This window comes from Bicyclus anynana, chromosome 22 (genome assembly GCF_947172395.1).
Source record: "Bicyclus anynana chromosome 22, ilBicAnyn1.1, whole genome shotgun sequence".
Classification (NCBI taxonomy): Eukaryota; Metazoa; Arthropoda; class Insecta; order Lepidoptera; family Nymphalidae; genus Bicyclus; species Bicyclus anynana.
Window position 1 is genome coordinate 7581346 of NC_069104.1, and position 15363 is coordinate 7596708.

The 15363-nt window shown below is 40.1% G+C and overlaps 1 protein-coding gene across 1 annotated transcript in view; it reads right to left on the reverse strand.

Annotated features, from left to right (window-relative positions):
• The window catches only part of LOC112047383 (SWI/SNF complex subunit SMARCC2), a 41559-nt gene that overhangs the window by 15763 nt on the left and 10433 nt on the right, over positions 1-15363 (reverse strand). Inside the window, exons 3-10 of the mRNA XM_052888387.1 lie at positions 11472-11585; positions 6901-7069; positions 5897-6051; positions 4551-4694; positions 3949-4073; positions 2958-3061; positions 2167-2321; positions 238-419 (exon numbers count right to left, since the gene is read on the reverse strand). Of these exons, the coding sequence (XP_052744347.1) occupies positions 238-419; positions 2167-2321; positions 2958-3061; positions 3949-4073; positions 4551-4694; positions 5897-6051; positions 6901-7069; positions 11472-11585 (1148 nt within the window). The remainder of the gene's footprint in view (positions 1-237; positions 420-2166; positions 2322-2957; positions 3062-3948; positions 4074-4550; positions 4695-5896; positions 6052-6900; positions 7070-11471; positions 11586-15363) is intronic.

The following is a 15363-nucleotide window of genomic DNA, read 5'->3' on the forward strand; positions in this document are numbered from 1 at the left end:
AATATGTTGTTTTATTGAAAGAAGTTTTACTTCAGTCGCGTGGCGATGGGCGGCTTTAGTACATCTCTAACACGTTCGCTGCGGCACTGATTTATCTGTACTTTCCCCTGGTGCGGAACGAGGTGTTTTGACCTCGTACTAAAAGTTTCTGTGGTGCGGAACGAAACGGAACGAGGTCAATTGACCTCGTCTGGAACGAACGTGTTAAGCTAAATGATGTATGGTTTGTGTTGTAACCTGTAAGCGAGATAGATCTCGGGCGTCTTGGACTTGTTCTTGTTGTTGAAGAACTCGGGCAGCGCGCGCTTCTCGATGGTGTGTATGGAGTTGTAATCGAACCACGCCGAGTACGACGGCACCACGATGTGATGCGTCTGGTCGGTCACGTTGTCTTCTAGCTCCTCCTTGATGAGCATCTCCTAAACGATATATTTCAATTACTATACATATATTAAAGAAATCAACCCCCCCACCCCTCCCTTCCCCGACACTTGTAGCCACGAGAACGAGATATGTAAAGTTTAGCGGTGGATCGAAAATATCGCTCTATCTTTTGCTAATAGTCGACAATAATTAACCGACTTCCATGTCGTTGACGCATCATAGGCCTAATGAACCTCAGACCAATTACCTTCTAAAGAACCTGCCTCGCTAAAGGTTACCCTTCTGTAAAAATATATGGTCATGATCAAACGCGTTTATACATGTTTGTTTCATTGTATTAAAATTACACGTGTGTATTACGATTTAAAATTTATAGTTGTGTGTAGTGTAAGGACACAGGATATATTTATTGGTGTTAAATATGTTCGATGTGTGAGTTTATCTCGTCCCCCTGCAAAACTGACAGTCAATTTTGGTGGTGAATTCGAGTGCGATACGAGTACAATTAATAATAAATAATAAGTAATTGTCCGAGTACTGAACGTGATGAACGTGAAGTTACATCATGGAGTTAACTCTACAGGCTGTTCTTACGACAACGAACCATAATTCAAGTAGGCACAATTACATGAGGATGAGCAGAAGCTACTTTTGATATATGTCGACGTCCGGTATGGTATCTTTTCGACGGCCTCCGTAGCGCAATGGTATGCGCGGTGGATATACAAGACGGAGGTCCTGGGTTCGATCCCCGGCTGGGCAGATTGAGATTTTCTTAATTTGTCCAGGTCTGGCTGGTGGGAGGCTTCGGCCGTGGCTAGTTACCACCCTACCGGCAAAGACGTACCGCCAAGCGATTTAGCGTTCCGGTACGATGCCGTGTAGAAACCGAAAGGGGTGTGGATTTTCATCCTCCTCCTAACAAGTTAGCCCGCTTCCATCTTAGACTGCATCATCACTTACCATCAGGTGAGATTGTAGTCAAGGGCTAACTTGTAAAGAATAAAAAAAAAAAAAAATGTCACGTCAAGTCATTGTGCCGTTTTTGCAAACCAAAACCAACCAAAAAACAATTATAATCGACTTAAAAAAGGTGATTTTCAATACTACACGTATTTTTTTTTTTTATTATGTTTGTTATATAAAAATTTCGTCATTTATTACACAACTAGCAGACGCCGCGCGGTTTCACCCGCGTGATTCCCGTTTCCGTAGTAATACAGGGATAATATTTAGTCTATAGCCTTCCTTGATAAATGGGCTATCGAACACTGAAAGAACTTTTCAAATTGGACCAGTAGTTTTAGAGATTAGCGCGTTCAAGCGAACAAACAAACAAACTAACTCTTCAGCTTTATAATATTAGAGTAGATATTGATTTTTGAAATGTTTGAAATGAAAAGGAATGCGGCACATCTTAACAACCGCATTGAACCGCCACATTCCAATGTTTGCTGTAGCGTCGTAGGAATCTGTCGACAGCGATGTACACTGACGCAGCTAGTGTGACGCATCTTTGAATATTGAATAGTGTATTTTTAGAAGACTCAGAAGCGGATTAGAAAAATAAGAGAAACAAACAAATTTACAACATTTGTCAGGACAACTTAACAAAAAAACCGTAACCAAAATAAGACCCTAGAATGGCAGAGAATGACCTTGAGTGGAGTCACGCACTTGTGAACGCTGTGTGTAGGGTTAAGCCCTTGACAATTAGCCAAAACTCCCCTTTTCCACTGAAGTCACTCTCCCCGCCTATCCCAAGTAACCCATAATGTATACCTGCGTGTTGGAGTCGCTGTGCTTGCCCTGCGAGTCGTCGTGCGCGTCCATGGCGGGTGCGGGCGTGGCGGGCGCCTCGGGTGCGGGCGCGGGCGGCGGCTCGACGCTCGCAGCGGGCGGCGCCGCGCTCGTGGTGGCGGCAGGCGGAGCTGGCACTATAACAACACCTTTTTAAACCTTTTGCAAATGATGTGTACTATATCGAGCTGTGATAGCTCAGTGGATATGACCTCTGCCTCCGATTCCGGAGTGGGTGGGTGGGTTCGAATCCAGATTTTCAACTTTTCAGTTGTGTGCATTTTAAGAAATTAAATATCACGTGTGTCAAACGGTGAAGGAAAACGTCGTGAGGAAACCTATACCATATACCAGATAATTTTCCGAATTTGCTGCGTGTGTGAAGTCTGCTAATCCGCATTGGGCCAGCGTGGTGGACTATTGGCCTGACTTCTCTCATTCTTAGTCGGTCCTGGGTCAGTTTGTGAGTTTTTTTATTTTATTTTAAGAGATTTCAGTTGAATTCTGAGCACCGAGTTGGGAAATTGTTGGCGCCCGCTTCTCTCCTCTGTGCACCCCCAATGCTCGACTCTCTCCCACACGAAGCCCGCCAACCTGCATATACCCTCATGAACAATGAGGCCTGGCCCTGTATTGGGACGTTATAATACAATGTTGTTGTATAGTTTTAAAAATTTTTAACTGACTTCAAAAAAAGGAATTGGTTCTTGCTGGAAGCGGCTTGCGGTGGCCTGCAGACGAGTGAATACATAGAACACACAATATATACACACCTTCAGCGGGCCGCTCCGGCTCGGGCGCGGGCGCGACGTCCGTGTTGTCTCGCGACGCGTTGTCTTCCTCGTCGTCGTCGAGGTCGCGCCGCTTGGTCAGACGACTGAACATAATATAGACAGACTACATTTACGAGCCGTGATAGCCCAGTAGATGTGACCTCTGCCTCGGATTCCGGAGGGTGTGGGTTCGAATCCGGCCCGGGGCATGCACCTCCAACTTTTCAGTTGTGTGCATTTTAAGAAATTAAAATATCATGTGTCTCAAACGTTGAAGGAAGAACATCACGAGGAAACCTGCTTATCTGAGAATTTTCTTAATTCTCTGGGTGTGTGAAGTCTGCCAATCCCCCCATTGGGCCAGCGTGATGGACTATTAGCCTAACCCGAGTAGACTCGAGCTCTGCAGTGAGCCGAATATGGGTTGATACCGAACGAACGAACACTATGTAATTTTTTATAGATATTAAAGATTAACCAACTCAAAAGGATCATCAGGTTCATCATTTCGATGTACATGTTTTTTTTTTATATTTAGACCGAAATAACTGATATTGTAGATTTTCATGCGAATGAATATGCGAATGAATGTAAATTACTACTTAAGCGTAGTTTCCATGTTTTCCCGTGTGAATACGAGGATAAAATATAACTTAGGACGCTCACAAATAACGTGGCTTTCAACTTTACCTCTTTATACATTTAACATTAGTATAGAAGTAAAGATTTATTTTGCATAAATCTTTATGTACTGACGCGTATATGCGATACTAGCTGATGCCGCGCGGTTTCACCCGCGTGGTTCCCGTTCCCGTAGGAATACATGGATAATATATAGCCTGTAGCCTTCCTCGATAAATGGGCTATCTAACACTAAAATAATTTTTCAAATCGGACCAGTAGTTCCTGAGATTAGCGCGTTCAATCAAACAAACAAACTCTTCCGCTTTATAATATTAGTATAGATTTTTTTGACTAAACTACCAAATACCTTTTTCTTTTCCCATGTTTCTGGGGCGGTGGCGAGGGCGAACGCTTCCTCTTGCCTTTTTTACCCTTGCTCGAGGGCTCTGCGCCTGGTATGAGATCGTCGACGGACAGACGAAGTTTATGTACCTGGAACATATCATCATCATTATCAACCCATATTTGGCTCACTGCTGAGCTCGAGTCTCCTCTCAGAGTGAGAGGGGTTAGGCCAATAGTCCACCACGCTGGCCCAATGCGGATTGGCAGACTTGACACACGCAGAAAATTAATAAAAGTCTCTGGTATGCAGGTTTCCTCAAGATGTTTTTCCTTCACCTTTTGGAAATTTCTTGAAATGCTCACAATTGAAGAGTTGGAGGTGCATTCCCCGGACCGGATTCGAGCCGGAATCGGTCATATCCACTGGGCTATCACGGCTAAACATATATTTATATCCATTTATTTTGTAGTGTGCGAATACAGAATTTGGTCGATATTTTTTTACTTTAGCTGTTTTTGAGGTCGACGTCGATAGTTCTCGTTCATCCACTCGTTGAACCGCGGCAGGTCGAGCGGTCGCACTCACGCTCTCCGGTACATCGCTCTAGTGAACAATACACGCACCTTCTTCTTGCCGTTGGCGTCGACCTCATAGTCCTCTTCGTTCATCCACTCGTTGTACTGCGGCAGGTCGAGCGCCCACGTGGCCGACACTCGCCACGGATCCCCGCGATTGCACTCCCAGCTCACGGTCTCCGGTACATCGATCTAATAAAAAAAAAAAATATTATTTTAATGTTATGAAATCAAATTATTTTTGAATGATTTCGTATTCTCATTTAATTCTTTGATTTGTTTTACAAGGTAACAAGGTGGTAAATTAATTTTGTTCCACCATTTTGAATTAACTGTGACATAATTTCATTTATCATTCATCGCATCTTCCTTTTCATCTCATGTCTTTAATCGCAAATTCCCGTAGTAGTAATGGGTGCATAACAATAATTAGCCAACCATGTTTGGAAATCGGTCATATTGGAATGACGTCACCAAGCTAACCTTTAGTTAAACCGGTTGATTTGAGCTATGGTAATAAAAAACCAAGCAAGTTTATTAGCCTAATTACTAGTAGATGTCCTCTGCTTACTCTTTGCATTTTAAAGTACAGATTCCATGTTTCCACCAAACTTTCTCTTTAAATAAATCAGTAGTAGTTTCCTTCTCTGGGGTACCATTGTGTCAAATTTGTGACACAATGGTACCCCAGAGAAGGAAAAAGAAGAAGAGGTAGACCACAAAAAAGATGGGACGACGACATCAGACAAGTAGCAGGCGTGACGTGGAATAGAGTGGCTGAAGATAGACCAGAAATGGAAGAGGTTGGAAGAGGCCTTTGCCGGTTGGCAAACAGATTTCCAAAAAAAAAAAAATACAGCTACTACACTCATACATCTCTCGTTTATGATTTTAGTTTGTAAAAAAATTAATTATCTGAATTTCGTCGTCATCAACCCATATTCGGCTCACTGCTGAGCTCGAGTCTCCTCTCAGAATGAGAGGGGTTAGGCCAATAGTCCACCACGGTGGCCCAATGCGGATTGGCAGACTTCACACACGCAGAGAATTAAGATAAGTCTCTGGTATGCATGTTTCCTCACGATGTTTTCCTTCACCGATTGAGACACGTGATATTTAATTTCTTAAAATGCACACAACTGAAAAGTTGGAGGTGCATGCCCCGGACCGGATTCGAACCCACACCCTCCGGAATCGGAGGCAGAGGTCATATCCACTGGGCTATCACAGCTCTCTGATGAAGAAATTATCTGAATGAAAGGCTATTATTAATATTATTATTACATTACTAGCAGATGTCCTCGGCTTACTCTTTTCATTTTAAAGTACAGAGAAATATTGGTGGAAACTTGCGAGTTTCCACCAATATTTCTCTACATATAAATCAGTAATACCGGCAAGTCGGCCTGCGCCCACGTGTCGTGGCTGTCGGGGAAGTAGTACCAGTGCACCAGCACGCTGCCGCCGCGCCTGAACACCGGCCGCGCGTACTCCTCCTCCAGCGGATCCACCGCCGGGTAGATTATGTGCGTCGCCTCTTCTTCTTCTTCTGGAAACGATAATGTGGGAAATAGTAGTCTGAGACGGATATGACGTCAGGTGGCACGACTTGTTTCCATAAATAGTGGGGAGTTAGAGAGTGGTAACGATCGGTTGGCGGGAACGACTTGCGATATAAAGCGCTCGGCGTACGGTGGGCTTCAGTATGCGTCGAGCCGTCCACATTCCTTGTTGTGTAATTCTTTATGGGTTACTTGGTATAGGCGGGGAGAGTGACTTGATCGGAAACGGGGAGCGTTAGTTAACTGTCAAAGGCGCCATTAACCCTAGACACAACGTTCACAAGTGGGTGACTCCACTCAAGGTCATCATCTGCCATTCTAGGATCTTATTTTGGTTACAGTTTGATTTGTTAATTAGGTTGTCCTGACTAATATTGTGACAATGTCGAACAAAGGTTTATATTGACTAATATACATAATTCGACATTGGTTTTCTTTTTTTTGTAATCCACTTCTGATTCTGCTAAAAAAAATAAAAATGTTTAAAAGGGGATCTATTTTTGGCTGACGTGTAGCCACGTGGTGTATCATGACGTGATGGCAAGTGTTTACATTAATATGTTGTGTTCTGACGCACCAGGACAAGAGCATCTGATGCGACACATCAGAAGTCATCAATGTCATGCCACAACACATACTCATGACAGATCAGAATGGAAACGGTTCGAAGAGACCTTTGCCAAGCCTGTGATCTATTAATTCTTATTCTAAAGAGTTTTGTTTCTCAGACGATCTTTTTTTCTTTCATGTGGTTTTTTCAGTAACGACTAAAATCAACACCACACGGGCTTGGCACCGACTTCAAAATGAGCAATAGGTAGCTAGTGAATGCTTACCACATATTTCCCCTTGGTGGTTAACAATGATGTCCTTGACTTTGTTCGCAGTGGCTTTGTCCACATCCGACCGTATGAATATACAGGGTGATCGTATAATCTCTGCGCTCAGTAGAGACGATTCAATGTCCATCATCATTTGCACGTTCAGGTCCTTGCGCGACGGATTCTGTAAATGGGGGATAGGGGGAAGGGAAAGAGAGATTACAGTGTTAGTAAAACAATATGCGAAATGATGGTAAAAATGTATTAAGGTAATTGTTATTTGGTTACCTTGTGAACATTTTTCATATACAATACAATACCTAACATACATTAAGAAAATAGTACTATCACTTTTATAAACTAATCGGCCAAATTCATATGCATATTCTCCCATAAGCAAGACCTGGACGAATTAAGACAGCCGGGGATCGAACCCAGGACCTCTGTCTTGTAAATCCACTGCGCCACGGAGGCCGTCAATTATTCAACGTGTCGCAGGGTCGCAGGATTCTTAGGACCGTTGTTTGGAAGTATCTTCAAAGTATATCCAGTATTGGTCATCCATCAGCTGATGTGATAAAGGAATTTAGATCGATATTATTTACATATTTTAAGAACAAGAACATTTGATTGACTGAAATGCATTTACACTATTCTGGAGCTGTATAAAAACATCTGTGTAAGGGTTCATTTACACAAACCACACGTTGCCAACGGCAGCTGGCAACTGCTACCGATGACTGCATTCGACGGCAGTCGACGGCAGACAACTACTGCTGCAATCGACTGCAGTCGTCGGTAGCAGTTGCTGCTCGTGTAAATAAACCCTAACTTATAAAAGTGATAGTACATAATATTAAGACGATAATTATGTTTTTAAGAAATACTTGGGTACGTATATTATGATTACGTTTTTCATTGTATTTGACTATTTATTTCATAAATCTATACAGATATTATAAATGCGAAAGTAAGTCTGTCTGTCTGTCTGTTACCTTTTCACGGCTAAACGGTTGAACCGATCAAGATGAATTTTGATATAATGGTGAATGGGACCTTGGAGCAAAATATAGGGTATTTTTTGACCCCAAAAATAAAAATAAAAGGAGGTGAAATAGGGGTGTACATAAAGTCCTTCATTTTTAGAGTTACAGTTTCAAAAGTTTGTTCATAAATCATAAAAAAATACGAATTTTTAAAATTTAACCCCTAAAGAGGTGAAATAGGGGTTGAAAGTTCACATTGACCTCCACGCGGACGATGTCGCGGGCGTCCGCTAGTTAATAATAAAACAATTATTTAACTTAAAAAGTAACAATTTTAAACTAATATGAAACTTGGGATACTTATTTGTGTTGTTATAAATAAAATGGGAAAGTTAATGGGGATGATGACTAGGTTTGAATATATTGATTTTTATGATACATTCGGGTAAATAAGGTCAATGTTAACTAATTTATACATAAAAAGCAAAGATTGTCTGGATATTTGCAAAATAAATGAGATTATAAAATTTCAAAAACTACTAAAAATTTTTTATCGTAATTAGATGGAAATTCATACAGCTTCCTTGCATTAAATGTGACATTTTTTAATATATGAACTATATATAAACGCACAAATAACAAAGATATTAGTAATTTTGTTTGAACGCGCATACAAATCTAACGATCATTACATTGCCTATGACGTCATTTTTTCGAGCCATTTTGTATGGGGCGTTTTTCAGGGATCCGCGGCAGCGCCGCAAATCTGACCCTTTAAATCCCTGTAGCTCCGAAAGTAATGATCGCAGATACCCTGTTCCTTTTACAAAATTGCTTTACTATTAGTATACTCTTAATTTATATACAATTTAAAAAACTGTCATCATCCCTATTATGAAAAGACTTTGCTTTATCAATGTTCAATTTTCATTTCACAGTACCATAATTAGTTGTTTTTGTATTAAGTTAAAATAAAAAAAAATACAGAAAATCGCATGCAACAGTGTGAGTCACAATCCCAATTTACAAAATTAGTGACAAAACAAAACGATATGTTAACACACACAAGTATAACATATAGGACTTTGATATAATGTAACAATTTTCTTTCAATAGCACACTTGTAAACCTTTAAACCTTGAGAATGGACCTTCGCATGAAATGGGAATGTGAAATGAGTTTAATGTTCAGGTTATGTACAAGTGTGTGTGTAAAATACAAAATAGTGGAGAGAAATTAGAAACACATATTATATCGGAACACATTTATAAGAATAAAGGCGGGTTTACATTTGTCTGACGGGACGTGACGTCACGACACATCAGAAGCCATCACGACATGTCACAACACATAAGTGTAAACGTTGCCATCGTCATCAACCCAAATCAACCCAATTCGGCTCACTGCTGAGCTCGAGTCTCCTCTCAGAATGAGAGGGGTTAGGCCAATAGTCCATCACGCTGGCCCAATGCGGATTGGCAGACTTCACACACGCAGAGAATTAAGATAATTCTCTGGTATGCAGGTTTCCTCACGATGTTTACCTTCACCGATTGAGACGCGTGATATTTAATTTCTTAAAATGCACACAACTGAAAAGTTGGAGGTGCATGCCCCGGACCGGATTCGAACGTTGCCATACAAAATGTATAATACCGATTCTTTTCTGATGCGTCACGACACGCCACGTCAGACAAATGTAAGTTCGCCTTTAGATTGTAGAAGATTTTTTTTAGCTTGAGTAAAATAGTTTTTATAAAATACTTTAGAAAAAATTTGACAGACATTAAAATTTAATTATAATGACTTTAAGATAGACCAATATTACATATTATACAGGGTGCTCGGGAGTATTTCCCATAACTTTAGGGTTTATATTTTTTAAGGAAAATTAATTAAAAATGTCAAAGGAACATGTGTTCTAAACTGAATATTTTCGGAGTAAAAAATATTTCTTTTGTAAATAGATCTTAAATTATGACCTAGCCAAATTTATTCATTGTGTGCCATAAATATCACAAAGTTGCTTACTAGTGAAGTGCGGAGTGCCTGTTGCAATATCTCTCTGAAATCATCAGTCCTACCATACTACATACTAAGTATATATAAATGCGTGTTTTACATGGATATTCGGAAATATATAAATTGCTTTGTATTAAAACATAAAGTTTTTTAAGTTAAAAAAAATATTAGTTATGCAGTTCTGCTCCTATAAGTGAAGACTTGTCAACATCTTGAAGTTAAGGGAAACACTCCCGAGCACCCTGTATACAAAAAAAACTGGAAATTTCCTTATCTAAGTGCTCCAGAGACGAAGGTTGTGTAGGTACTTTTTTGTCCAGAATTTTACGTTTTCTTTGAATTCATATATATGTGTTTTAATAAAATGATGTCGTGTATAAAATTTTGAAAAAAATGTTGTTAATGTAGTGTCATATCATACCCACAATGCCGTGCGATTGGACTGGCGGTGACACGCGTGCTGCAATACATACTAGTATCTTGTCTAATAATAATTAAAATCCGGGAAAATATCATTTTTAAAGAGAATAAATATTATGACCTAACAAATTAACTAACTAAAAAAATGGCTATGTAGTTAGTCTGTACGCTGTAGAAATACGTGCCAAAGGATTACCAGCAAAATCTCTCTATAACTTGCCTAAAGACCTTGGCCTCTCTAGAAGTGCAGCTAGTACTATATTAGAACGGGTATCCAAAGCTGTTCTAATAGGATCTTACCAAATTTTTGGCTAGGCAGGAAGAACAACACGAGCAGAAGAGGGGAGTGTTAATCGATTGTCAAGGAATTCTTTAACCCTACATCCATTGGTCACAAGTCCTGGACGTTGCTCGGAGTTATTCTCTCTGCCACGCGATGGACCCGGCACCTGCACGGTGAATCCATGGATTGCTAAAGATATTTGTCTCCCTACTTAAATGAGCTGTTTATTTACATAAGGTAAAAGGATAATTTACAGAATGAATTCTGAATAAAGCTTTTGCAAAGAAAAAATAAGAATTAAGACAATTCTCTGATATGTAGCTTTCCTCACGATGATTTTCCTTCACCGTTTGTGACACGTGATATCTATATTCTTAAAATGCAAACAACTGAAAAGTTGGAGGTGCCCCGGATCGGATTCGAACACACACCCACCGGAAGGAAGGCATAGGCCATATCCACTAGGCTATCACGGCTTGGCACTGGGTACGGTAGAAGCAGAGTAGATGGGCGAAAAGACTCTCTAAGGGCGTTTCCTATGAGACTCGGACCTCGGCTACTCTCTAAGGGCGTCTCCTATAAGACTCGGACCTCGTCTACCGACAACTGCAACTGCTACCGATTACTGCAGTCGACTGCCGCAGAGACGTCGCCGACTGCAGTTGTCGTGTGTCAGCAGTTGCCAGCTGCCGTTGGCAATGTGCTGCTCGTGTAAATGAACCCTAAGTGTTTGTTGATGGGATACATAAGGATCACAGTAGATTCTCGTATGGTACAACAGCACGCGTGTCGCCGACGATGCATTGTTATGGCGCGGGGGCCGGGGGCCGGGGCGAGGCGCGGGGGCGGTGAGCGAGGCAGCGTGCGGTGCATACCTTACCGACCTGGAAGTCGAACTTGCGCCACCGCTGCTCCGACTTGAAGCGGAACATGGTGGCGAGCACGGTGCACAGAGAGCCGCCCGGCTTCATGTCCATGAACACTTTCATCTGGAAACAATTTCAACAGTTTATCCACAGATTAAAGAATAACTGGCGGATAGAGCGCACAGAACGCGGTGTCGTAGCCGCTACAAATACAAAATTCATAAACGAATACATTCCCGAGTCAGTACGACACGAAGCGTAGCATCAGTAGTTTTTAATATGGCGTCTTGTGTTTTTAAATATTTTAAAAACTAAAGAAATAAGATGGAGTATTTTTTATTGGTAATTATTGATTATTATATTAATTTACGTAATTGTTGTTGTTGTTGTTGTTGTAACAACGAATGAAAAAAGATTCGTTGAACGCTTCGACAACTAGAAAAACGTATAGGAATGTCATTTGCTATCGACAGGTCACGTGATCAAGATCTGTCATTCCCATACATGTTTCTAGTTTACGAAGCGTTTGCAATCGTAGAAAGAGAATTGTCGTGCCACTTAACTACTGGGGCTGGGCCTGTAGCCATGTGGCATATCGATTCTCTTTCTACAAACGTTAACGCTTGGAAAACTTACAAAATGTACGGGAATGACAGATCCGATCGACAACTTGATCACGTGACCTGTCCATAGCAAATGTCATCCCCATACATATTTTAGTTTTCGAAGCGTTAGCTTTTGTAGAATGTGAATCGCCACACGGCTAAGGCCCCGGTGCAGTGGTGTACGATCTGTATCAAAACGTTGTTTTTTACGTCTCCGACCGTGACCTTCCCACTCCGGAAGAATAAACTTTTTTGTTACTATTAAGAATTGAGTCACTGAATTGTTTAATTTCTAAATATCCTAGAGCATAAGACTAACCAACGCCCCGCTATTTCACCCGCGTAGTTCCCGTTGCTGTGGGAATCATTCATCATCATTATCAACCCATATTCGGCTCATTGCTGAGCTCGAGTCTCCTCTCAGAATGAGAAAGATTAGGCCTATAACCTATATAGTTAGTTATAGTCCACCACACTAGCCCAATGCCGATTGACAGACTTCACACACGCAGAGAATTAAGGAAATTCTCTGGTATGCAGGTTTCCTCACGATGTTTTTGTTGTCAATAAACAGCAATAAACTTCAAACTAATTATTATCTAATAATTTTGTCAATTTTGATTAAAGTTTAGTGTTAACATGGCGTCATGAACTAGTTAAAATGTAGACAAAAAAAAATAATAATTTTTTTTCAATCTAGTAGAAGGCTAATGAACAATTTAACCCTTTTAAAAAAAGTGTCAACTAGTCTATTGTTGCTTCTGCTTGGCAAAAGTCCTAGATTACTATCTCAGATCAATACAATTTATATTGACTAATCCCATTTAAAAAAAAATTAATTTATGAGGATATAAATATACTTCTTTTCTTCTTTTTTTTCTTTTTTTATGTCATCATAAATTTCATTTTTCATTTTCAATTTGCTATTTCAAAATTCAATTTTGTATCTGAACAATGCTTACCAGTATGGTGTGCATTATTTTATACATCGACACAATATGATGCCCCTACTGGGTAGTTCTAAATGTTGTGATGCTTTAATAGCCTTGAACTTAACCTTAACAGTGAACGAGCGAATATAAAAATTAAATAACTGTAGCCTTATTTTGCGAATAGAAACAATAATAAATGAACACCTAAAGCCTTATTTTGCGAACAGTTGACAATTGTTTAGTCTTAGTTCAATACAATCCCAAATCAATTTATTAGCAGAGCACGTAGTATGCCTCACTCAGACTTATTGTTACACTTTTTTACGGGATTTCTTATGTCAGCCACTGACGATCAAGTAGGTAATATCACATACCTGCAGATAAAACTGATCGTGTGTTGTGTTGGTCGCATGTGAGATTACTTGATCGTCAATGGCTGACATTAGACGAGTTCACGATACAATGATCAGCTGTACAAGTTGGGGTATATCCCGTCAACATCTTCAGTAGGTCTAATCCGTGCTACAGACTAACAGTTTTACCTGAACATTTGTTCAGTTTATTTTTATTTTATTTTTTATTTCTTTACAAGTTAGCCCTTGACTACAATCATACCTGATGGTAAGTGATGATGCATTCTAAGATGGAAGCGGGCTAACTTGTTAGGAGGAGGATGAAAATCCACACCCCGTTCGGTTTCTACACGGCATCGTAACGGAACGCTAAACCGCTTGGCGGTACGTCTTTGCCGGTAGGGTGGTAACTAGCCACGACCAAAGCCCACCAGCCAAAATTGTACGTATGTAGTGTGTGTACGTCAGTTTTAACTGTACAGTTTGTTCTAAAATCTTATATTCAAAAAGGACGTTCGCTAGTTAGTAATTTTTGCGATGTAGTAATTCATTGTCTTCGTCTGCTAGTACCAAATTAAAGTCTATTATGGTATACAAATCAATAACTAAATCCGATAAAAATCAATTTCACGTTACAAATTCAGAGCCATGAAACAAACACATCAATCAAAATATCGATACTTATTAATTTTTAAAGCGTTATTTTTGTTCGAAATTAAACCTATCGAAATCTTGCAAACAAAATCATCAACATTTCTACAGGTAGGTAAGTGGGCTTCGTATAGCTTTAGCCTACTATTCATAGGTTAACTGTTTATAATATATAAATATAAGAGACGTGATAGAAGGAAGAGCCGTGATAGTCCAGTGGATATGACCTCTGCCTTCGATTCGAAGGGCGTTGGTTTGAATTCGGTCAGGGGCATGCACCTCAAACTTTTCAGTTGTGTCTCGTCATCAACCCATATTCAGCCCACTGCTGAGCTCGAGTCTTCTCTCAGAATGAGAGGGGTTAGGCCAATATTCCACCACGCTGGTCCAATGCGGATTGGCAGACTTCACACACGCAGAGAATTAAGATAATTCTCTGGTATGCAGGTTTCCTCACGATGTTTTCCTTCACCGTTTGAAACACGTGATATTTAATTTCTTAAAATGCACACAACTGAAAAGTTGGAGGCGCATGTCCCGGACCGGATTCGAACCCACACCCTCCGGAATCGGAGGCAGAGGTCATATCCACTGGGCTATCATGGTCTAGTTGTGTGCATTTTAAGAAATTAAATATCACGTGTCTCAAACGTTGAAGGAAAAACATCGTGAGGAAACCTGCATACCTGAGAATTTTCTTAAAGTTCTCCGTGTGTGAAGTCTGCCGATCGGCATTTGGCCAGCGTGGTGGAAAGGCCTAACTCCTCTCATTCTGAGAGGAGACTCGTGCTCAACAGTGAGCCAAAAATGGGTTAATGATGAGCTATTGAATATATCTTGAAATACAGAAAAGCCCAAAAGAAAGGTTTTTAGTTTTTTCTGTATTTAGTTTGTTTCTTCCGACTTCTGTATTCAACTTTAGAATATGTCAACTATTAGACAAACAACTAAGTCGCCAACATATCTTGCTGGTTTAAGAATTAATGCTTTTATATAACACGATCACCTTAACATAATTTTTCCCATACGTATAAAATAAATATAATATGACATGGATTTAACAAGGCTCTTTGTTTTTATTCTTATGTTTAAATACTGCGACGAAGGCAAGGACATTCGACTGGTTTTTTTTGAGCTATGCGGTTTTTTATAACGCTTTAAAATAATAAGTGTTACTATTTTGGTATGTTGTTATATTTTACCAACAGAATAAAGAATGATACAGAATGAGTCTATACAAACAGCGCGTTGAGGTCAGTCGAGAAGGTTTTTTTTCATGGGTTAAATAAACCCATAAAAAAACAAACGTCACACCTCTCCTTGACATCCGCATATACAAACTTTTGCACAATTTGTATTT